We start from the raw sequence: 24,805 nt of genomic DNA, 5'->3' as shown, positions 1-24,805 counted from the left end.
TCTGACAAAATTGTGTCCCCTGCAACACTGGGATGGGCTTCCAATGAAACTCAGAGTCTTCTGAAAATACTCATAAAAGTAGGGTCCAGGCCTTGGAAAATTGATTAATTATTCTAGTGTTTTTAAATCCACTCCTGCTTGTAGGAGTTTCCAAAAAAGGGAGAAGATGCCAAGACCAAAACAAGCAAAAAGGGGGAATTCTTCACAATATGCACGTGTGAAGGTGGAATTAGTAGAATTCTTTGTACAAAATATGGCAGATGTAAGTTTAAAGGGATAATTAGGCAAAGTTGTTGAGAACAAACCATTTTGGACATTAAATACACTGCACCCTTGTCAGGAAGCCTCTGATGTGCAATGGCTAAAAGCTGACAGGAAGGTTGGAGGCTTTTTTTACACATTTCCCAAAGCACCTTGCTCTTGGCTCTGCCAGAGTCAGGACTGCTCTGACCCAGCATGGCTTTTATTTTCTTCTCATATCCTTATCTTGTTTTAACACAGCTTTTAGTGTTTTTTCATCTCAGAGAAACTAACTTGAAAAATAACAATAATTGCTTCCAGTGAATTCAGATTCTGGGTCTTTTATGACATCATTCACTTTTGAAAGGCAATAATACTATAGACAGTCTGCAATTACTTTTATATGTTATTATCAAAGTCCACAACAGGCTTTCAGTAAAAAAACTGATCCAAGCCTCACTGAGATCACTGGAAAGATTCCCGTTCATTTCAACAGGCTTGGAATCAGACCTTAAGTTTCTTTGAATGGGAGTATAATAAAACAGGGGAAAAATATAAAGGGAGCTGGAAAGGAAAATTCTTTTCATGTTTTTCTCCTTGGCAGTTTAATTTTCTTAGCATTGTCATTTCTTTTTTGCTTGTCATCAGTACAAAAATAACACAGTCTGAGGGAAACACCCATATTGTTAAAAATGAGGATTTTAGCAAGGCCTGGAAAAGTATTATACCAAAAATCCATGTTCAATGTAGAGTAAGCCATGCATTCTGAGAGAAACTCAGAGAAAACCCTTTTTCTGGAGAAGGACAGTACAAATGTCTATCTTCACCCCAAACACACAACTACTGCACCCACTCTTCACTGTTCACCACTTGGAAAACCCTGGGAGTAAAGGCAGGTTGGATAACACCAGGAGTAATTGCAAACTAACTCTAGATTTAGTTCTGCAGACCATTTCTCTGGAACCACTTATCTTATTTTTGGATTTGTGGAGGGTTTAGATAAAATAACTACTAGATCAAATAACTTCTGGTTTTGGTCTTGCCACCCCCTAACTGAGCTCACCAGCTTCTGCATCCCTAACCATCATTCTACCTTTCCCAGTTGGTTCCTTGGTACTTTTGATTCTTTCCAACACTTGCTCAAAGCCACAGGCCCACCTCAAACCCTCCCAGTGGTTTCCATGACTCTTTAGACTCAAGATTTGGTGAGACCAAACTTCCTGAACATCTTCAGATTCTGGAACCTCTCAGAATGTTATTTCACAATGAGCTTCTAATTATTCACCTCCTCTGAAACCAGAAACTGCTTGATAAAAAGTGCTTCTAACACTGGTCTTTTCAAGCACAAATTGCAGTTCCAGTTTGGAAATGTTATACTTGAAAATAAAATAATACATTCTTGGAGGTAAAGGAAGTTTTTCCATAAATTTAGCTTGCACATTGTGGAATGAATTCCCATGCATAAATATTTATAGAAGTATTCAAGCTGACAGATTCTTTTCCTGTGGTCCAAAACCAGCTACAGGGAAAAAGGATTGTACTACTGAGCCTTCTGCAGCAATCAGATGTTGAAAATGTGTTTTGAATGATATTCCTTGTTCGGATAATATTAACCACTGACAATATGCCATTTTTTAGATGCTCTGAAATTACTTTGCCACCCTCAGTTGTGCTCCAAGTCACTTGGAGCACATAAGCATATGAGACATAAGTTCAGAATGGAAGAAACCTTTTTAAGTGGAATCAATATATATTGTAATCCTAGCCCAAAAGATTTAGAAAGACTATTCTTGTAGAAGAATTTCCCTCAGGATATTTTCATCTCATCATGTTCTAATTCACATTTTAACATTTATTCCTAATTTCCATTTACTCCACTACCACCTGAATGAAATGTATTTATCTTGACACAGATATTCCAGGGCTTATTAACAGAATTACATTCATATATAATTGGCTGGATTAAAAATCCACATTACTGCAGCCAAGGGTATTTTCCCAAAGTTATGAAGATAATAATTTTGCATAAAATGTAGTTACCATACCTGGGAGGAAAAGACCTGGCTTTCCCAAGGATTGGTCCAACCTGAGAAGCAAACAGAAAATTACAAGCAGAGCAATTACCAAGCAACTTAAGCTCTGTTGCTAAGCACAGGAGCATAATTTACATGAGAATTTACAGTAGCTCTAAACTCAAACCAAAACAAGCAAAAACATGAGACTAGCATGACTTTCAGCACACAGTCAGCAGTTTAGCTCTTTAGGAGCTTTTCCTCCAAAATCAAACCATATTATTATTGTTATTTTCGTGAGTACTAATATTTCTCTGACTTTCAAGTTGTAACTAAAGCACAGTTCTCCTGTGTCCTATGTAATCTAATAACAAAGACTATACAAACAGAATGAGTTCTTAATAACATTTGCAACTATTCCTAGAGCCTCATGCAGGCAGATTTAATATCTATATATGTTGACACAGTAGATTCCATTCAATAGGGGTTTTTTTGTTTTCATTTCATTTAAGGGCCAGGGGAGTTCATTCTGGTGTCCCAGTCCACAGCATTAATTTGCAAAGAGAAAAGCACTTTGTGCTGAAACAGAAGAGAATAGTTTTGTGGCAAAATATTTCAGCTGCAAACCCCAAACTTGGAGAAAGCATGTGCATGGAAGAATGCAGTCAGGGAAGAGTTCAGATAGTGCAGCACAAGCGAAACAGATTTCTCTCAGTTGTGAAGAACCACGGAGTGGAAACAGAAAGGTAAATCACTATTTGAAAAGTTTTCCTTTTCTAAGAAGAGGACAGAAGAGCTTGGATCACACTGTAACTTCACAGCATGCACCTTCATTTCTTTTAATTCCACTTGGAGAAAAAGGAGAGGAGAATAAAGGGGAATTGTAAACTTGGTCATAAAAAGGGTTAAAAATGGCTCCAAGTTAAATCCTCCAGATATTGTGCTCCCTGTTGTGCTTGCAATTTTGGACAATTACTGTTCATTAAGTACACATCTCTCCTAAAGCCAGCTGGCACTGGGGAAATCAGATATTTCATGAGGTAGACAGGGCCTACCTTCTTTGAAGTTCCTTTATGCGAACCATCATGTTGAGGTGTCCTTGGGAGTACTGCTCAATCACGTCACGGACGTCGTACGGCTTCCGAGCTTGCTGGGAAAGGAGGCAGGCAGCACGTTCAAAGGTGAGTATTGGCCAAACTGGATTTCTCTTTCAGACAGGCCTTCATTCTAATTTTTTATCTGCCTAATTTGCCTGCTGTTTTGCAAGTGTTGTTGTGATGAATAAAAAATATGCAGCCATTGTGGGAGTGAATATTTGTTGTGGAGACAGAGCCAAATGATTCCCATTACTGTCAGTTAGAGTCATGTCTTCATGTTGTTCCATACTAAGCAAAATATTAGCCCTTCACAGTGGATTTGGGAAACACAAACCCAAGATGGATAATTTATATGTGCGGTATCTCCTGGCTCATTCCAAAGCCGTGTGTTAATCATAACGTCAGGGGACTGAACCCCAGGGATTGGCCTAAGTCAGAACACTTGGACTCAGAATCAAATGTCTCTGAAGACCAAAGATGTCTGGTGACAGAAATATTGCTCCTTGAGGAGCAGGGAGGACAGATGCTCTTCAAAAGTCAGGAGACTGCCACACGTGGGTTTTGTTTGTCTTTTGTGAGACCTTTGAGATCAGAAAAAAAAAAGGTGCAATTCAAATTAAAAAAAGGACAGATAAAAAAATGTAGACGAGTCAATAAACTGACACCTGTCCAGCCATATTCCCATCCTAATTAGAATCCAGATGCTTCTGCCAAGCTTTGGTTTCTTGGTGCAACTACTGTGGCCAAATTTTGAAACAAGTCTAGAGAAATTGCAGAAAGTGATGTGGTTAGAAAAAGTGCAGCACAGTGAAATTTTAGCAAGTAAAATCAATGTGTGTGTGGAGATATAAACGTAAATCATGGCCTGGATTTTGAGAACCCTTATGGGAAATGTGGGGCAAGATGTCTCCCTTTTTGGCTCTGACTCAAGAAAAAAAGGGGGGGGAGAAAAAAGAAAAGGTAAACTGCAAATCTAGTAATTGGGAATTACTGAAAACAGCTCATTAGTCATCTTGTTGTCTGTTTGCACTCTGTCACAGCCTCAGCCAGAGCCATTAGCATGCACCACTGCACACATGCATTGAACATCTACAGTATGTGCTGGAGTCCTGCTTGGAAGGCAGCCACACAATCCTAGAAACTTCAGATTAAAGCATGGAACTGGAATGGAAACAAATCCCCTGAAATGAATGAAGAAGCAAGAGCTCTTCTTCACAAAATGCCTCCCCTGCACTCAGAACTTACCTGCATCTATACTTTCAGAAGAGTTATGGTTTTGGAGGTGTGTGTGAGTGCATTTGAGTGCATTTGGGAGCAGAGGCTTTGCGGGGGAGGGAGGTTTCAGCTTTCAGCTTATTGTTTGGTTTTTGGTTGGGTTTTTTTCCTCCTCTTTCCCCAGCTCCACATTTTGCAGACACTGACACATCACTATTTCTGGCCAGAAAAGCAGCCTATTGTCTTCCCCCAAAAAGCAGTGCCAGTATCACTCTTTAGATGGACTAGTGGGGGTGCCTGGAGAGCATTTTGGCTAAATCCCGTATCCTTTCCTTTGGACACTCTCTATTTAAACACCATGCACGGTGCAGAGCCTGGATGTGCTGGGGAGCCTTCCCCTCCCCTCTCCCCCATGGGCTACCATGTGCATAATTAATTCTACTCATTCCCAATGAAATATCTTTCCCCCCTCAAATTAAAGCCCTCTCTCTGTTATCCCTTTTACCAAACCATCAGCTCAGAATCCTACAGTTGCAAAGGGATGGACGCTGCAATCTGCCTGAGTCCTCTCTGAAGCTGAGTTAAAATATCCTTCCAGTTTTCACCATTTCCCTCTCCTCTTTTTCCATAAAGCTTTAGATCTGGGCATATTAAGTCCTGCCAAACTTTGGCACAATCCCCTGTCATGTTTTTATTAGGAAATGTAGAATAATACAACTGAATCCAGGAGGTAATGGGCATCCAGAGAAGTGTGCTAAATGCAACACTTGAACAACTCCTTTGACTTTCATTCTGTTCATAATCCCAAATCCTGGCCATTTGAGCTCGGTATTCCACATTCAGCATGCAAAACTAAATAATATTACACAGCTTTGAACTTCACGAGTCCTATAAACTGTATTTCATGGCCCCAAGAAAGGAAGAAACAAAAGATTCTTCCTTTTTCTTCTTCTTCCCTGTCACTGACTCACAGAATTCTCTCCACAGATTGATGAAATTCAGTTTTTAAGGTTTGGCATGACTGCTACTGGCTGATAGTCCCAGAACATTATGTCTCTGGTGGTTTGAAATATCTTAATTTTTAACCTAACTCATTTATAAACTGATTTTATTTTACAGAATTGGTGTTTCTATTTTACTTTTAAAAAAATTTCCCATAGTATTTATCTATCTAGTATATTTACAATAGAATCCTGCTCTCCTGCTTTTTGCTGAGTTTAACAACCTGACTTCTCCTTGTCTTCTTTTAAATGTTAGGGTTATCTGAAGACACATGTCTGCATGGGATTAGGAAATATATAAGATGTTCTATCTGCCCTAATTTAGAGTCTTCTGAGTGCTGGGATCTTATCTCAGGCTTCTATCCCTTGCATTTAAGTGCTCAGCTCTAATCAAACTTCCCTGAAATGTAGCTTTTTGATTTATTTTTTTAAAACCTCTTCAAAAGGATTATGAAAGGCCATTAACTTGCAGTGGATCCTCTTGGGGAAAAAAATTTAAAAAAAAAAAGCATGAACCTTGAGATGGAAATAATGAGTGTTTGAAAATCAGTCCAGAAGTTAATTTTTCATTTCCATTGTATTTCCAGCCCATGTGTGATGAGAATGATGATATCAGGATCACATTCCAAACAAGTTTTATCATAAGTCCCACTAAACAGGCAAAATTAAACAGTATTTTCAATGCAGCACATTTAATTTGAGCACTTTGTAACCTGATTGAGAAAATTAACAGAACACTTCATAAAGACAGCAAATTTCCAGAAGGCAGATGCTCCATACTTTTATAAAATATTAAAATTCTGGAATCCTAAAAGAAATTCCATTCAGAAACATGGGTCACACCAATGAAAGCAATTTTGCACCCACAGTATTTGTCAGTGAAGCCTATTGATCTGTCAGCCATACACAGCACAGGACTGAACATTCCCTAATTGATCAGATGACTGATAACACTCTTGGTTATGATCAGTATTTTTGTAGACACCCTGACAGAGCTTTCTTCACCCCAGTACCAGTGTTTTCCTCGCTTCTGCTAGGGGATGGGTAAGTATTGGTCAGTACAGTTAAACAAACAGAACCCCAAAAAACAAGTGCAGTAAAAAAAGTAAAAAAAAAAAAAAAAAGATGCTGACTCCACAAAGTCAAGGGTTTTTAGCATACCACATCCATGGATCACTGATAATTTTGCCTACACCATTAAAAAATCCACAAAAGGTGTGAGCCCAAAAACATCAAAAATACCTTTCACTTACTACAACCACATTCACCAAGACAATTCTGAGAGCACCTCCACTGTCACTCATGAGATGCACTTGTGATTAATCCTGCTTCTTACCTGAAATTTCCTTCTGGCCACAAAATACTGCATTCTCCTGATGACTTTCACAGCTGTTCTGTGTGCTTCAGTCAGTCTGCCAAGAAACACAAACACAGACAGACATCAGCTAAGGGGTCAGGAGGGAGGAAAAAAATGTCTTAATGGAAGATGTTGACTCCAAGCACTGAAATCTACAGTTGTGTTTTATCTTTACAATGCAAAGTTGCAGTGTAGCAAAGCTGTGAGTGCATGGATGCTTCATTCTGCTGCTTTGTCTTCCTGAAAATTGTGGTTCTAAGTATTCAAAATTGATAAGAGAGACAATGAAAGCAGGTGTACAAAGATAATACATGTGGAAGGGATTAGACAGGATTACTGTCAATGCACACAACTGGCATCAGTTTTAAGAATGTGAAATGTTTTTAGTGCATTCCTTATTTTGCATTTGCTGAGTGTTTGTCCATGAGCTCTATTGCACAGAAATTAAGTCCTTTAAAAAGTACTTTGAAGAACAGAAAAATCAAAGTGTCTTAAAAACAACTAAATAAAAATGAACATAAAACATCCTCTCAGCACATGTATGAGTGTCTGTGCTGGTATTCAAATACAGAATGGGACATTTTATAACTCAGCTGTATCACTTCACCTAGAGGATCCTGAATTTGCAGAACACAAATTCTGACACTTGGCAGACAATTAATTACCACACCTCCTCTTTATGGTGAATTTTGGCAGGGTAGAGAGGAAACAGGAATATGGTAATGATAAGAATGAGTATTTTCTTTAAGGACAGACTCCTTCTCCATGAACTCCTTTATGAATTCAAAATAAGTGAACTAAAACCAAAATTTTGTTTCCAAGGAAGCTGTATTGTTGGGAAATCTATGTTCTATATGGACATCATCCTTGATGTGCTGATAATCCCAGGAAAGCTTTCCAGCAAGAGTCTCCTGAAAACACAACCTGCTGCCTCTTCCCAGTGTGTCTGGCTGGGGAAAAGGAAGTATTGGCTTGACCACTTTACTTGGGTGCCACAGTTCAGAGACAAAGTCTTCAAAAAGTAGAAAGGCTACAGAGGATTATTTCAAACTGACGGAAATAAAGGCTAAACAAACAGGGACTGTTTTAAAAACCAGCATATTAATTCATTTTTATAATTATTCTTTGGGGAAAATACTGCTTGTCATGGAATCATAGAATAGTCTGAGTTGGAAGGGACTCATCAGGAGTCAAACTCCTGGCCCTGTACCCAAAGAATTCCACCCTGTGCCTGAGAGCTTCTGATTGAGTGAAGATGGGACAGCAACAGGCTTTTAAAATAAACTTTCAGTAGCTTTTTCTTGCTCTTTGCACTTCAAGTCCCAGAAGAGCATCAAATAAATACACAAATAGGTGTCTGTCCTGCTTATATGCCCATATTTCATTTATCTGTGTATATCCAAGCAGATGTCCACATAAATATGCTCACATGTGCAAACACACTGAAGACAAAGCACGGTGAGCACGACTGAAGAACCACCTTTGTTGTATACCATCAGCAGCACTGCTGAGGAGGAATTTTTATATTTGTGTAAGCCCATCAAGGGAATTTCAGAAGTGTCACTGACAAGCTAGCAGCAGTTTAGCCTGCAGGATCTTTATTACGGTGAAAAAAAAAAAAGCTCAGCTTGACATTCAGGGCCCCAGCTGTGGCTGCTGACTAGAACAGAGATGACATTCTGTGTGCAAATGGCACAGAATTGATAGAGAAATCTTTGTCAGCCCCTACAAGTATTTTTTTTAAATAACCAGAAGAGAATCACAGTTTAAGGGTTAATCTACTTCCCTTGTGTAGCATAAAAACTTATGTTAAGACAAAAACTTGAAATTATCCCCTAGAAGTAAATGATGTGAAACTTCATATATACACTTGAGGGTTTTTTTTATTAGACTAATCCATATGAGATGGTTCAAGCACTGTTTAAACAGGCTTAAATAGCCAAGTTTAAAGAGTCAGAGATGGAACCAAACCAAGGCAACAGTTTCATCCCAGTTCCTCTCCTTCAGCAGAAATCAGGCCTACAGAACTTCTTCCACTGTGTTATCAAGCTAAAGTTTTCAAACCCATGGGATTGAACTCTTGAAACTTGATGCACAGCTGGTCAGACCTCATTTTTAGAGAGAAAAGTCATTTTTTTGTGAAATACAGCTAAGAAGGTCACCCAACCATCATTCCAGAGCACTTGATATCATTGTTCCAACTGGCAAAACTCACCTCAATCTCATTGGGAGAAAATTCGGAAATAGAAGCCACTGCTTGGATTTGATGGTTGATAGTGTTAAACTGAGAGTCAAAAATATGTGAAACCTGACTTTGATGAAAAAATAGCATGAAAAGGTGCAAATCCATAGACTGAGATATATGCATAAATAATTTTAATTGGCCCAATAAATCCCCAAGGAGTACAGCAGCTCCAGATGAGATAAATTCCTGCCCTGTACAGCAAGTTATCCTCCTGGTGGGGGGTTGGAGCAGTGTGGCTGTGATCCTAAACATTTTTTGTGATTTTAGCTGGTCTTCATAGGTTTCTGACCACTAATATTCATAATGGATAATTACAGCTACTACTGACCAGGTTACATTTATCCCTGAATGTTGCCCAACATACTAAACCTTATATTTTATCCCAAACCCCTGGACTGGGCAGAACTCTTTCAACCTTGAAGGTGTCAGTCTGTCTCATGCTAGAAACATCCACCAGGAGAGAACAAATGGACAGTGATGCTCAGGGCCGTGCTGTGGTAGTGCACTGTAGGAGCACAACACCACTTGCAGCAAATCTGGATATTTTAGGATAGGCAGCTGATGAGAGAATAGCCTGAAGGGGGTGGGATGGACACCCCATTTGCACTCTTCCTGTGTGGCATTTTCTGTGGAAACAATACAGAAAGGGACAGATCTACACAGGGATTGTGGTTTCTAGCTCCCTTGGGGGTAAGGATTTAACTCCTTTCATAGCCTGGCTCCCAAACAGCAGGACCTGAGCACTTGAGCACTTGCTCTAAGCAGGAGCAGGAGTGGGTGGGAGCCCACAGCTCTGTCCCTAGAGCAGCCAAATTCTCCTGACTCTGTGCACCAGAGGGCACTGCCACACACACACAAGGAGGTGCTTTCCAGTACATTAAAAAATGAAATTATTTTTAAAAAATTACCGAGAAACCCAAGCTTAAGCTCTAGTCAGGGATGGAGACCACACTGAAGAGGGGTGTGTGGTTAGTATAGGGTGGGTTGTTTTGTCTGTATGTTACACTCAAAAGAATATAATTAGAACTTTATTGACACACAATTCCACGCTTTTCCATCTTTTAACCTAAACAACAGGAAATAATGTTTTGTGAAAACTCTCCCTTAAAGTGCTTTGTAAAGGAGAACAAAATAATATTTGAATAGAAGTGATCTGGCTTTGGGAAAGTTATGAGCACTTAATAATTGAAGCTTGCAACATCTGTAACTATAATGGATACCATGAAATGTCTACTGAAATAACATATCCTTGGATCCATAAATGGTACTGACATCATCTCTAACTGTCTTCAACAGGACCCAAGACAGCATGTATTCTTTACCTCTCTGCTCAAGGATTTCTCAGCAGGATGCTCAATTTTAAAAGGGCTCAAAACTATCCTTAATTACAACAAGTAATTCCTAGTTTGGTTCCTGGGCCATCACTGTGGTAGGGCAGGGAGGAGGGGGAGTGGGTGTTGGTCCTGGACCATGGATGTTCACACAGCCCCCACCCTGGTGGGATGCTCAGAATCACTTAGCAGCTTTTCTGGAAGGGCTGGGGAAGGAGACCCCTCTTGGCTGGCTCAGCCACCCCTCTGCAGGTTCTGGCTGTGCCTGTGTGGGTGCAGAGCCTGGTGGGACAGCTGTGTGCCCAAGGGCCACTGCATCCTGGGTTCACTCCTCTGCTCAGCACTGAAAGGCATCACTTTCAGCTGAAACATTTGGATGTATTTAAGCCTTTTTTTTTTGGTTTTTTTTTTTGGTTTTTTTGGTTTTTTTTGGTTTTTTTTTTTCTGTGGGAAGGCTGTAGCTTAAGCCAAAGAAGCCAAACATTTTATTTTTTGTTGGAAATAACTGAACCGAGGAGAAAATAGAAATTATGAAATCCAAAGCAACTGTAAAAACTATCCTGCAGGGATATTTTTATAATCTTTCTTTGATATAGCATTCTGTTTGTTAAAAGCTGGTGTTGACCAGTTCAAATGTACTCTTTTACTTCTTCTGTATGGAGTCTGATAACTTCCAGTCTAATGTGCTTTGCAGCAGCCAGGGAATATTTTAAGTGAAAAAAGATATCTAAATGGACTCTAAAGCCAGGCAGAGTTACAATTATTGCAGGCCATGCTGAGGTACAGCTCAAATCTCCAAACAAACTTGTTATCAGTGGATGCATTTTCAGTTCAGCAGCATTTTTTAACCATTAGAGTTGACTTCCAATGGATCAGGGAAGGAACTTTGCCCAGGCTGGGATGCAGGGTGGCTGCAGATAGTGGAACGTGCTTTCCAGACTGGTTTTCCTGACGTTTATTCAGGTGTCATTAATTAGAGGAGATATTCAGTGTAACATCGTGACCTTCAGCAAGGTCAACTATAGATCTCTGTCCCAGTTTGCAAAACTGGTTTGAGGATACATGCTCACAGTACTTACTGAGCTTCTTTCATTTGTGAGATTTTGATTGCTTAGCAGGAACACACCAACAGAGTCACACTAACTCTGTTTTTATATGGGTCCCTGGATGGTTGGTAACTCCTGCCCAGAGTAACATACAGCATCATCTGGTCTGGGGCTGTCCACTTGGCATTAGTTTCTAAGCTAGCACCAACAGGGACTAGATCAGTGATGGCAAATGGAATGTACAGAAGTTACTTGAGAACTCAGCCCTCCATCTGCCTTTTTGTTTTCCCATCACATTTCATTAAGATTATTCACCTTCCAGCTCTGTTTCTTGGAAGAATATTGATTCCTAGTCCGGAATTTTAAATTTTTTCCATGTACAATTATCTCAAATGGGATGATATTTTTTTTGTAGAATTTAAAGGAAGTCTTATTTGCACTGAAAGCAAGGGACAAGAAGGGTGGGAACAGAGAAATCAGAAAGAAGATAAAATCAGAGAGCTTCTCGCAGGCAGATGCAGCAGTGGGTCCATATGAAGTCACATACACAATGTGGACCTTCTGTTGCTGGAGAGAAGTGGTGGAGAGACATGGTTCTCATCACAAGGGAAAGGAGCTTATGTAATGTGGTTTTAAAATGGAGGGAAGTTGCAATATCCAATTTTTTTTTAAAAATCACCTTCCCTATAAATGAAAATATTATTGCCTTCAGCTAAGCCAAGCCAGACAAAATGCCTTGAGCCTTTTAAACCACATGAGTTAAGAGAAGGTTGCAGCTTGAGTCTGACATGCAAACACCTGGAACTGTCAGGCAATGATTCCGATTCCAGAGCTCATCCCAAGCCAGGAGCAGCAGAGAAGTACAACATAAATATAACACGAGAGATTTCCAGTCTTGTAATATTTCATCAAAGCCTTGTAAAGAACAGATACTTTTGGAGAATTTCCACCTCTTACATGATGGAAATTATATAAGATGCTATTTGCACTGAAACCTGAGGGAACATTTCAGAAAATGTTGGCACAACTTTACTTTTCTCTTTATTCCTAATCACCACTCCTCCTTAAACCTACCTCATCTCTATTCTAACCATATCCTTACCTGAACCTTTTCAAGCCTATGTTTGGCTCAAAGCTACAAATAAATTAGGAGTGGCTCCTCTCAAAACAGAGCAGCCTGGAGGCCTATTTGGCTTCACCACACTCTGCTGACAGTCTCAGTTTGTGAAGGAATGCTGCAGACTGCAAATCCAACTTCTGAATGTACAATCCCAGGTAGGAAGGAGTACAGAAGTGAGAGAGTACAGTTTGTGAGGGGCTGCTTTCTGGGATCTGGTTGTTTCGCTGAAGATTTTGTGGCATTTTCTGTCTTCACCCACCCTCCCACCCATGCCACATACACTGCTGCCTCTGAATTCCTTCCAGAATACAGTTGCCTCTACTTCTACCTGCCCCTCTAACCTGACCTTCCCTGAAGTGATGGAAAAGAAAGCAAATGTCCTACAACAGGGAATTTAGGGGCAGGGGAGGCAGTGCAGGGACAGCACAGCAGCACTGGGGGCAAACTGCCAGAAGAGGAAGAACTAGGACATCGTTTAGAGGGAACAACAGGCCAGACAATATATTGGCAAAGGAAATGCCACTGGGAGAAGCAGCAGCACAGGGTGATTTCTTAATGTTGTCCAGGAACAGAATAAAGTAAGTAAAAGGCTCCTGAAAATGCTCAGAGGAGGATGTAGGCTTCTCACTGAATGTGATTTCATGAAGAAGAAAAGCCCCTGAACTTGGAGTTGTTTTTCTCAACTGCAGACAGTTGCAGTTTTCAGTTACAAGTTTGTTCTGTAATATTACAAAGTGGGTTTATTGAGAAAGTGGGAGAAAAGCACTGTGTTAGTCCCCAGTAATTAAAATGCATAATTAAAATGAGTAATTAAGCTTACTACAGAATGCTCTTGTGTCTGGGAGCCCAACTGCCCTTGAACAACAACTCATCTACTGAACTGTCTCTGAGAACTAAAGTAGCTATTGGATATTGTGGTTACATCTTTCTTCTATTTTTTGTTGGCAGCAAAATAAAAGTTCCTGGTCTCTTTTCTGCCATTTTATTTCTTCCATTCTTCCTGCAATGTCAGAACAAATAAGATTATGTCATAGGGATGTCTTTTCAGTGTAGAAATGTAAACACAGAAAGATTTTCTTTTTTTCTTCTGAGCAAACAGCTTCTAGTAATTGCCACAATAACTTCCTGTGTTAGCACTGACCATCACTACTGCTGGTCCCAGGATAGGTGAAATGCTCCTGTCTCCATGCCAGTTCTCATTTGCTTAGAAAACACCCTCAAGACACAAATCCCTTCTTGGGATGTGGATAGATGCTGGCAGATAATGACATGTTTTATCCCACATATTACAACATTCACTGATCCTAGTAGCTAAGCTTTTGTTTTTTGGGTTTTTTTTAACTTGTCTCTCCTTAAAACTTTGTCTTCATCAATTAGTGTTTTAAAAAATGCCTATAGACCATCTAGCTGGTAAAAGACACTGCAGAGACAGCCATTTCCAAGTCCAAACAACTTTCCAGAGAGGCCTTTCTGGAATCTGAATAGCCTTCACATCTGTGCAGCACAGGAATGGGACCTTCTTATTCCATAGGTTCTGGTTTGCTCACTTAAAAAAAAAATGCCACAACCAAAATTAATGAACTTTAGGATTTCATTTTCCTCTTCACTGTATTCAGCATTTATGTGAACAACACGGTGTTGTTAATATACACCAATGACTGAGCACTGTATTTATGCCTCAATGATTTTCTGTCATGAGAATATAATGCCTGGCAAAGACTGATTCTCTGAAATACCAGTTTGTTTGGGGTCATTAATCTTAATTCCTATCTTGCCTGAATAGGAACTGGGTAACAGTAAAGTTAGTGAATAGTTCTGACAATTAAAACTTCAATGGCTTTTGGGCTGCCCAAGGCTTCACATTTCTTTTTAAAAATATGCAATTAATTAATCTGCACCAAATACTAGGGGAGACCCTGTGGAATAATGCAAAATGTTTCTTGTGGTTTTAAAAAACAAAAACCAGTGGCTTTTGGCAGGATCTTTCCTTAGTAGTTCTTGTGATTTAGTAGTTGCAGCAGGAGCTATGGAAACACAACTCCTGGCTTCTTGAACTGATTGATTTAACTGGCCTCTGTGTTTCCAGGTGATCTTGTTCAAGTTCTTTTACCTGGCTGTGCTCTAGTTTATATGTCTATAAAATAGGTGTAAAACCTGTCTAAGTCATGGAGGTGTCATGGGGATTTTAAGGCAATAAGCAGTCCCAAATGAAGTTGTATTTTATTTATAGAATGAATCAGCAGGAAAAAAAAAAAAAAAAAAAAAAAAAGAAAAAAAAAGGTATTAGTGACAGTATGTTTATCCCTTAATGGTGAAAAGAAACAAGGGATACTGGTCTGCAGGCTTGGGATAAACTGCCAAGTCACTGAGCCCTGAGCAGAGGCTGTTTTTCCAAAGCATTGTTCCCTGTCCACCTTCCCTGCCCCTCCTCTCCTGAGCACCTGAGCAATCCATGTAGGAATTAGTTCCCTGATCACCAGATACCCGGCAATGCAAGACACCCATCTGAAGCCAAACAGGACCATTAGATCATAAATGTGACCTGCTCAACAGTGTAGGGATTGCATTTCACACAGCTGCCCTTGCCCTGAGCCAAAAACCTTGTGTAGGACTAAAGTAACTTTCCAGAAAGGCATCTGGCCTTGATAGAAAGACCTTTATATACTGTTAAAAAAGTGCCTCATTTTTTATTTAAATTTTTCAGTATTCAGCTTCTAGGCTCCTCTCTCCAACTGGAGTAGCAGAGCAATTTTTAGCCTTTTCCAGACCTGTCTTTATTCCAGGACCTTCAGGGGTGCCAGATACACTGTCCATAGCCTGGCAGGGAGACCAGGCTCTGGTGTAGGGAAGCGAGAGTACAGTACTGCTCTCTGTGGAATTGCAAGGGGAGACTGAAATCCTACTTTTTGGGGTTTTTTTGTTTTTTTTTTTTTTCATTATTTTTCTGCCTGTGGTTTAAATCATGCTACCAGTAATTACAGAGATTCATAATGGAAATACTTAGACTGGCTAGAATTGAGAATGAATGGGAAGGTTGTGTGTGGAAGTGTTAGAAATGGAACACCAGCACAAAAAGCCCTATGAGGGTGGCAGGTGCTAGACCATGAACATCACAGCACAATTATGAACAGCTTTTGAAAATACCCAATGCAGGAACACAAAGGAACAGGTTCAGTCAAGGACTGAAAAAGGCCACTAAGAGGTGATGGTAAGACAATACAGAACACGGCTGGAGTCTTAAGACATTTTGGTAAGAAGACAGAGGAAATACAGGAAATTAATTCTAATCATTCCCAGGGCAGCAGAGCACAGAAGAAATAAAAGATCCTGGTCACTGGCAGCTCCCAAAGACAAAAAAGGTTTGGTGGCACCTGAGACCCTGTGGAGATCCCAGCACAAAGACTCATAGACCATTACATGGCCCTCCACACAATGCAAGAAATCATGAGCATCTCACCTGGATACAGAGCTGGTACACAGGCTGGGAGACAGGTTACTTGGGTAATTGTATTTGTGAGTACCTGGTTATGGCATGTGAATGGCTGAAACTTGCCATCTTCCAAGAAAATGACTTTGTCCTCCACTAGTGCTTGGTATCAAGCCTTGGGACACAACAACCACTTTCTACCAGCAGAAAAGACTCTTGAAAACTGGTTCTCAAATGGATCTACTATTTCATCACCTGCAAATTTGCCTTTTAAAAGTCTTCTCAAATCCTCACAAGGTCCATGCAAACTTCCATCACAACCCATTTTGAACTCCAACACCAATTTCTACAAACCTATGTGCAAGAAAGGGTATTGCTTTGCCATTGGAGGAACTTCCATTTCAAAACCAGACAAAAATCATGTATCTTTAAAGAGAAAAAAAAAAAAAAAAGTGTGCATGAACTGTTTTGCAGACAACAGTGATCATACTCAGACCCTCACAGGGAAGTTTACGTGACCACAGACACGTATTATTTTTCCACCCTGTATTTCATGCAAAAACATGCATAAAATCCCCACATGTCTCACTTGCCTAATACTGAAAATATGCAGTGCTTATCAATAGTTTACAATAGAAATAAATAACTTGCTAAGAGTTGCAAGCATCACTTGTGAAAACAATCACTGAAACCAGAATTTTGCTGAGCTGCTTATTTCAAGAGATTTCACTTGCTCATTGAGAAACTACTTTTTGTTCAAAGGTTGTGCATTTTTTCTTTATTTTCAGGAAAAGATCCTATCTCTTGACATTTTTATTTTTCTGGCAGACCTTTAGCTCAGCCAGTGGATGAACAGAAGGAAAGTGTTCATATACCAATTGCTTGTGACTTACTATTAAAGAACAGGAAAAATTCTGTTTTCAATGTAAGTGAGGAAATCTGTGCCTTCACGCTCTGGGGAATTCTGATTTTCCTGTCTTTGTTTCCATTCTAACACAAAGGAAAAATACTTTAAAAGTCATTACAAACCAGAAGTTTCTGAAACCATTTGAACCTGAAATGAAAATATGCTTCAATTTCCCTCCCTCTTTATAAAAGGACCTTTGATTCCAAAAAAGAAATATTTTATCCTCTTATGAAATGAATACATTTTATCTGGTTTATGCCCTTTCTCCTCCCTGCAACTGGGACCCTTCCCTGCAGACATATCCTACACTGCATCATCTGGTGCAGAATGAAGATCACATGTCTCAAATAAGATGTAAACTGATACTACTGAAGAATGGCATAGCCATGCTCTGAATCCCATGAAACAGCAAATCATCCTGGGGAGACTGAGTTCAGATATTGGAATAGACTTTGACAATTTTCCACTAATAACAGGGTCCTGAATTCTGCCTGCATTGAGTGAGTTTTGTTTTCACTCCTTCTGTCACAAAATTAAATTAATAAAACTTCCACTGGCAGACAAAGTTTTGTCATGAAAAAACTCCATTTTAAAATGTTTTTTCCCCCTTTTTTGAAAGACCATCAGCTCTTTGTTCACTGAGCAAATGTGTATCTGATGGAAGCAAAAGATAGCCTTTTACTATTGAGTGCATGAGGTGATCTAATTAACAGGATAATGACTATTAGTGCTTCAAAGTCTCAACCTTTTGGGTTTTGATTTTTTTGTGTGTGTTTTGTTTGGGAATTGGGCTTTGAGGATACCAGTGCTTTCAATCAAAAGTGTTTCCAAATAATTATGCACTAATTTAGGTGGCTAACCAACTGAATTGCTGTAATTAGAACACTTGATATAAACAATTAATTATGTTAGCACTGCTGAAGACTGTTTTTAAGATCTAGATACAGAAATATGTTCAAACAAAGAAAACCCCCAAAACAAGGGGATCTTTATTTCATTTGACACGTCTACTGATTGTTCTCTGACAACAATCTGAGAACTCTTCTTGGAAGCCCTGTGTAAGAATGAAATAAAAACTGGGAATGATCCTGTTAAGACTCCAACTGAAATGGAATTTATTTTTTTTTAATCCAAGGAACAGACATACAGAAATTGCCTCAAATCAGTTTTATCTTCTCCTTGAGCAACTGGCTTTATTCTGGATCTGAAGGAACTTAATGAAGAGATGAGGCAGCAGCTCAAGTATTCACATTCTCAAGCCCAAAATTTCAGGCCAAAAATAGGTCATGACCATCTGTCCATTTGGAGCTGAAATAAAAATGTGCTTCTCCTCTAATTTATTTCTCTCACACAGAAGTTTCCCAGCATTCTGCTGCTCTCCAACAAGTCCTCACAACATTGAGGTGGCTTGATAATGAATTACAGGTGTAGTTCTCTGAAAGTTCACAAACCTATAAACTTCAACCCCATTCCAAAGGAGCTTGACACAATTTATCTTTTTGCTTGCCTATTATGCAAAAAGAAACTATGCAAAATCTCAGGTTTGGCATGGATTCGAAACAAAACCACTTGAAAGGCTGCAATTTAAAGTGAATTTTCTTTGACAATTTCAGTTTGCCCAAACCTGAAACTCAAAGCAAACCTCAGGGCAGAAGTGCAAACCAGAACAGATAGAAATCAACAGACGTTTACCCAACACTCCATGAATCAAAGGTACCTGACTTCACATGACATCAAGCAGAGGCTGACAAAGCAGCAATCAGACAGGAACATTTCTGAGCATGTTCTACTTCACATTTAACAAAATAATTAATCTCTCCTATCACCAGTCTTCTAACCACGAAGGCTCATAATCTCAAGTTTTAAGCCCTTCTCCCAATCTTAGAATTCCTATTGTCATCACTTCAATCTTTCTCAAATTTTCATGCTGTAGTAGGAGAAGTACAGGGGAAATAAAGCCATTTTATGCTATCCAAACCCATCTTTAAATATGTTCTCTGTAGAATAATCACCTGTGTTTGATGAACTAGTGAACCAGCTGAGTTCATAATTTCCCTGAATTATAAAGTGTCACAAGTATAATCAAGAAAATTAACAATGGACACTTACAAAATATAGAGACTCTCAAAAATGCACAGAAAGTTTTAAAAAATACATCATCCCTGTGTGTTGTTTTTCAGATTCCTCAGGTAAGGTTTTGAAACTGCAGTTTTCATTCCTGGCAGCTGTAAAGTTAAACCCTGAAAGTGTTTATACACCTCTCCTACACCTTCCAAAATAGCTCTTTAATGGAAGTACCTAGGGAATGGGGAACTAGTTAACTTTTTAAATGACTGAGGAAAAATACCTGCATAGGCCAAGATCTGCTCAGAATTAATGAAGGGCTTGATTCTGCAAAGCCACATCCAAGTAATTCTGTACATGAGTTATTTCCCGGAGCAGAGGCTGTGGACAGATATCAAACCATATTCAAAATTAACACTTGCAACATGGCAGCCTGATTATGCAATTAAAAGTGGTGCTCAGGAAGTGTTCTTCAGTTATTTATCCTCACTATTTCTCCATGATTTATTGCATATTTTCATATTGTTCACAAGAAAATTGGGTGTTTTGGAGACAGGGCACATATATGTATAAAACCTCACATTTAATTCACTTCTGTGAGTTAAGATCTTTGGTAAATTTCAGAAAATAATTAAATGGGCTAAAGTATATGCAAAGTTCTAGAATGTGAGCATAAATATGGAAAAATACAAACCTGATTTATAAGTTCAAAATAATCTCTCCATAGTCTTAATAGCATGAAAATTACTAATTTAAGGTCAGGAGTAATTTAGTTTTGACTGACTTGGCAATCCTTTGTTCTCTGGGTCATGTAAGTGTTGAGTAAATTATAAACCTGTAATTCTATCCTGAGGTCAAGGGACTTCAAAACTGATTTGATATATTGGTCTCCTGGAAAGTTCTTCCAAGGCCAGTACCCCCTAAACTGTGTTTATGAGTTGACTGCATTAATAACTGATAGAGTCATATAATATTAGCAGAGGTGAAATTAACCCTTAAAAAGAAGAATATGTTCAAATTGGGATTTTTGAATGAGAGAAAGGCAAATCAGATATATCCGTGAGAAGTCAAGTTTCTACATAGTATGGAAAAAAACAAACATGACTGAGAAAAGGTGTTGAATTCAGAAACAGAATCAGACTGATTATTCTTGTGAACATTACTTGGGATAATTCTGGGTTTGTGAAGCAAAACTATTACATTTATATCTTATATGGAGCAAAAATAAACAAGCCATCAACTACTTCTACAGACTTCAGCAGAAGCACAAATATGTTTAAAAAATAAGCAACTGCTCATTTAATGCAGGCTTTGCTCTATCCCATAACACTTGTCATTGAAAATCTGAAATGGGATGCAAAGTGAGATGTTTTCTATTCAAGAATTAAGTGGGCATTATAACAGGACTTCTTAATTTTGAACCTTTTAATGTTTCCAAATGAAAGTCATTGCACTGCTAAAGAAATACCCTCTAAAGACGGAACCTGGACTATTCTTTCATCATCAGGCAAACATTAAAGTTAATGGTCCTCAAAGTATTTAGAGTTATTTTTTTGCCTAACATCACAGTCCTGAACTTATTAGTAAGAGGTATATTCAGATTACTCTGTTCAGTTCTGATTTAAAAGAAACTCAGTAGTAATCACAATCTGAAATCATTAAATCCTCAAGAGTAACCTGGTGTTTACCTTAAGCACTCCTGTGAAAAATCAGAATTAGGTTCTCTCCACCTCCAAGCCTGTAGATTTCATATGAACATGAATATCTCATGGTAACTATGAATATTTCTCCTGGACAGTCCTTGGTTAGCTTCTTTCAAATTCTCACTGCTTTTAAATTCCTAGCAAGAGCACTAACTTCACTTTTACTGCATAAAAATCCAACAGTCTGTTAGATTAAAGAAATATCAGCATTAGAATTAAAACTGCTCAGACTCTTCCCACAATGGTCACACAGTAAGAATCACTCTGAAAAGAGGCATTATACTGCTGACAGTACTCCAGCCATTGCCAGTCGTGTCCCTGGTCCCAGAGAGCAGAGCTCAGTGCCTGCCCCTGCTGTTCCCTCAGGAGAAGCTGTGACTGCGATGTCTGCCCTCAGTCTCCTCCAGCTGAACACACCAAGTGTCCTCAGCTGCTCCTCACACGCTTCTCCTCAAGGCCCTTCACCATCCTTGCGCCCACCTTTGGACACCCTCTAATAGTTTAATGTCTTTCTTAGATTGTGGCACCCAAAACTTCACACAGTATTCCAGGTGAGGCTGCCCCAGCCCAGAGCAGGACAATCCCTCCCTGGCCTGGCCAGCCATGCAGGGCCTGGTGTCCCCAGGACAGGGATGCCCCTCCTGGCTCCAGGACACTGCAGCCTCATGTCCAACTGGCCACTGACCAGGACCCCCAGGTCCCTTTCCCTGGCACTGCTTTCCAGCCTCTCATTGCCAGTCTGTTCCTGCATCCAGGGCTGCCCCATCCCAGATGCAGCATCCAGCACTGTCCCTTCACACCCCGACATTTGCAGAGATCTCTGCAGGGCCCGCCTGCCATCAAGGGAGTCGACAACTCCTCCTAGTGTAGTATCAGCAGAAAGCTGACTAAGTATTCCTTAGGATGCTACATCCAGGTGATTAATGAGAAAGTCGAAGAGCACAACACTGAGGATGAAGCCCTGCAGAAGCCCACTAGTGACCAGTGCCAGCCTGGTGTCACCCCAGTCCCTGTCCCCCTTTGTGCCTGACCTGTGAGCCTGTTGCTTACCCATCATGTAATACGGTTAGCCAGCTGTGGGCTGGACAGTTTGTCCAGAAGAATCCTGTGAGAAACAGCATCAAAACCTTTGTTGGAGTCCAAAAAGATTCATCTCCTGGATTTACTGGATCGGCCAGATTGGTTATCCTGTCATAGAAGGAAATCAGCTTTGACAAGCAGAACTTTCCTTTCATGAAGCTGTGATGGCTGTGACCCTGTGCTGTGCTTCAGGTGTTTTTCAGCCCCTCCCAGAATCATCTTGTCCATGATTTTCCTGGGCACTGAAGTGAGACTGATGCAGCTCTGTGAACAGGCTTAGAGCTGAGTCTCAAGGGTGCTGGACAGAGCAGGGAGGGGAGGGATGTGCAGCTGGAGCAGAACCTGCCCATAAGCCATGGGGAGCTCTGTGTTGGCCCAGCCTCAGCCTGACTTGCTCCTTCAGCTCATGTGCTACAATAGGCCTTTGACAGCTTGTGAAAAAATAGGTGAAGCCTGGCAGGTTTGAGAACCAAGTGTTGTAACTGCATCTGGCAGGGGAGGAGGGCAAATTAGCAGTGAAAACAGCCCATGGCTGATTTGAGAACGAGGGCACTTGAACTGGCTGGCTGTGAGCTGGCTCACATAAGTATTATTTACATTACCTGCAAGGTAGAGCTCATCTCCTTATGCTGAGCTCAGGTCACTGGCACATTCCTCACTGAGGGTCAGAGGGAGTTTAGCTCAGGTTTAGCTTTAACAACATCAGCAAAAGGGTAAGGGCTTGAAGAAAGGATTCAACTCTGGGTCTAAGTTGCATTATAAACACCTCCCCAAATATTCTGTGAGTAGCAACTTCTGACTGTTCCCTGGAAAAAGCAATAAATTTAAATGGATGATGTGTGGTACAGATTTAGTGACTAAAGGCTGTTCTCTAACACACAGAGCTCCTAAAGTTGCAGTCACTGTTTTGCTCTCTAATCTCTGTCAAAAGCATCTTCTTAATTCTGTATTTCAGTTTCTTGGTGTATCAGTACTACAAAATAAAATTTTAGATTGCTAACATTTATCAGCTGTATTTTAAATTAAAGCTATTTTCTGGGAGATACTGAAAGAAACTTCTCTCCTCCCTCATTTTAGGTAATATATACTATATGGAGAGTATATGCTGTATTGTATATTTTCTATAAAAACATTACATTTTTAACTTCCTTGGGACCTTGTATATAAATATTTGTACATGAAATTATAAGACAGGCTTTGAAATTTATGCCATAAATTTCTGCTAATGTTCTAAAAATATTTGTTCAGGCAAATGAAATTGCAGTAAAATATTTTACTACAGATCAGTCAAAGGTTCTCAAAACTTTATCTTCCTAAAAAACAATCTTTCAAGCTATAAAACAGAGTTCTATTTTAGATATCAAAAAGGCAAAATTAACCAGCTTGACTTGATTAATACCAAACAGTTTAACATCTTTGAAAACATTGAGATCTAAGGTGAAATAAAGTCTAGTTACAAGAATTTTCTCTTTTTACATACATGTTTTAATTTTGCTTTCTACAAACTTATACTGTTAGAGGCAAATGGTAGTGGATGGGGGATTATGTGCATATTTCCCATTGCATTTAGCACTAATGAGAGCAGGATGTGTTGCCTAGCACACAAAGCTCCGAGTATACAAATTGTTAATAAATCTGACTCCTCACAAGCCAGAAAACCAGTGCTGCATTCAGAACGATGTGTGGTCCCAGATTTTTTTCCGCACAAGCTCCTTGGGGTGTTCCAACACCTCAGTGAGGAGCTCAGCCCCACCTGCAGACTCCCAATGGCTTTTACCACCCACAGTGGAAGCTCCTGGGCAGTGAGGGAGAGCCCTGTTCTGCACCACCCTTTCTGCTCACACAAAAGTCCCTTTAATGGCTGCAGATTTCCTTCTGGAAGGTTCCAAACAGCCCCCAAATCACAGGCAGTGTCAGGAGTTTTCCTGTGTGTCTTCATGAAAAGCTGTTTCCCCTTCTCTAAACCCTCACCTAAGACCACAGACAGGTGAGCCTGAGCCCCCTGGAGCTCAGAGCTTTCCCATATACCCCACTTTGCTCCCTCCTCAATTCACTTTTGTTTATGCTTTCTGGGGCCTGAGGCAGTAAGGTATTCTTGAGCCCCAGGCCCAGAGAGGAATTGTTTTGTCTGAATAAAATGGGAGAACAGTAGCTGACGGGCTATGGAGCTTTACAGTTACACACTAAAGAAGTGCAGGATCACAAATATATGAAAAATACAAAAGCTAAAATCCTAAGGCATCGTGACCACCTGCAAATGCCAGCTGCCCTGCCCTATCTTCTCTGCAGGAATCCCACACCTCTGGATGCCAACATCCCTCGGGGTGCCTGTGCTGCACACACTGAGCAGCTGCCAACAGAATGTTTCAGATCATGGGTGCCAAGGGAAGAGCACAGGGAGATTCATGGGCTGTGGGCACAGAATGAGGTTTAGGAATTTACTTCAGCAATTTACTAATCCCCATGAATGTTTTAGATATGCCCAAATACTTTTTTTTCCCCCTTGCAGCATTAGTGTGCTGTCCAGCAGATGAAAATAGTTTTTGTTCCTCTCATTCGCATGTCATCAGCAAGCAACAACTCCTTGGGCTAGAGTAAATTTATTTTTTTGTTTTTAGGGAAAAAGAGCATGTTTTAGTTTTTCTGTTATTGTTGTTTTTTTAGATTTAACACGATTTTCTTGTAGTTAATGTTTCACCTCTAAACACAGCAAACTTAAGGTCATCTCAGGTGTCACCCAAAACAAAAGAATATAGAAACCAGCAGTCACACTTCTATTAGAGACAGATCTCTAAAAACCATAGCTCTTCATAGAATTTTTCTGTTTTCTATTGCAATGGATTCTGATAAGACAGGAAAGAGAAAAATAATTGGTATATACAATTTTTTTGTATCTCCTTTTGTGCTGGCCCACAGAACAGTTTTACAGTTAAAGTCTTGAATCAAGGATAGGATGTCAC

The 24,805-nt window shown here is 39.8% G+C and overlaps 1 protein-coding gene across 1 annotated transcript in view; it reads right to left on the bottom strand.

The window, feature by feature from the left end:
• Positions 1–24,805, bottom strand: part of LOC306800776 (potassium voltage-gated channel subfamily KQT member 1-like) — a gene marked incomplete at its 5' end in the record, with an annotated part of 409,033 nt that overhangs the window by 175,411 nt on the left and 208,817 nt on the right. The window contains 3 exons of the mRNA XM_079303103.1: positions 2,286–2,326; positions 3,308–3,402; positions 6,902–6,977. Coding sequence (XP_079159229.1) covers positions 2,286–2,326; positions 3,308–3,402; positions 6,902–6,977 — 212 coding nt within the window. The remainder of the gene's footprint in view (positions 1–2,285; positions 2,327–3,307; positions 3,403–6,901; positions 6,978–24,805) is intronic.

Source organism: Erithacus rubecula (assembly GCF_903797595.1).
Source record: "Erithacus rubecula genome assembly, chromosome: 4".
Taxonomy (NCBI): Eukaryota; Metazoa; Chordata; class Aves; order Passeriformes; family Muscicapidae; genus Erithacus; species Erithacus rubecula.
This window is presented reverse-complemented; position numbering and strand designations above follow the sequence as displayed.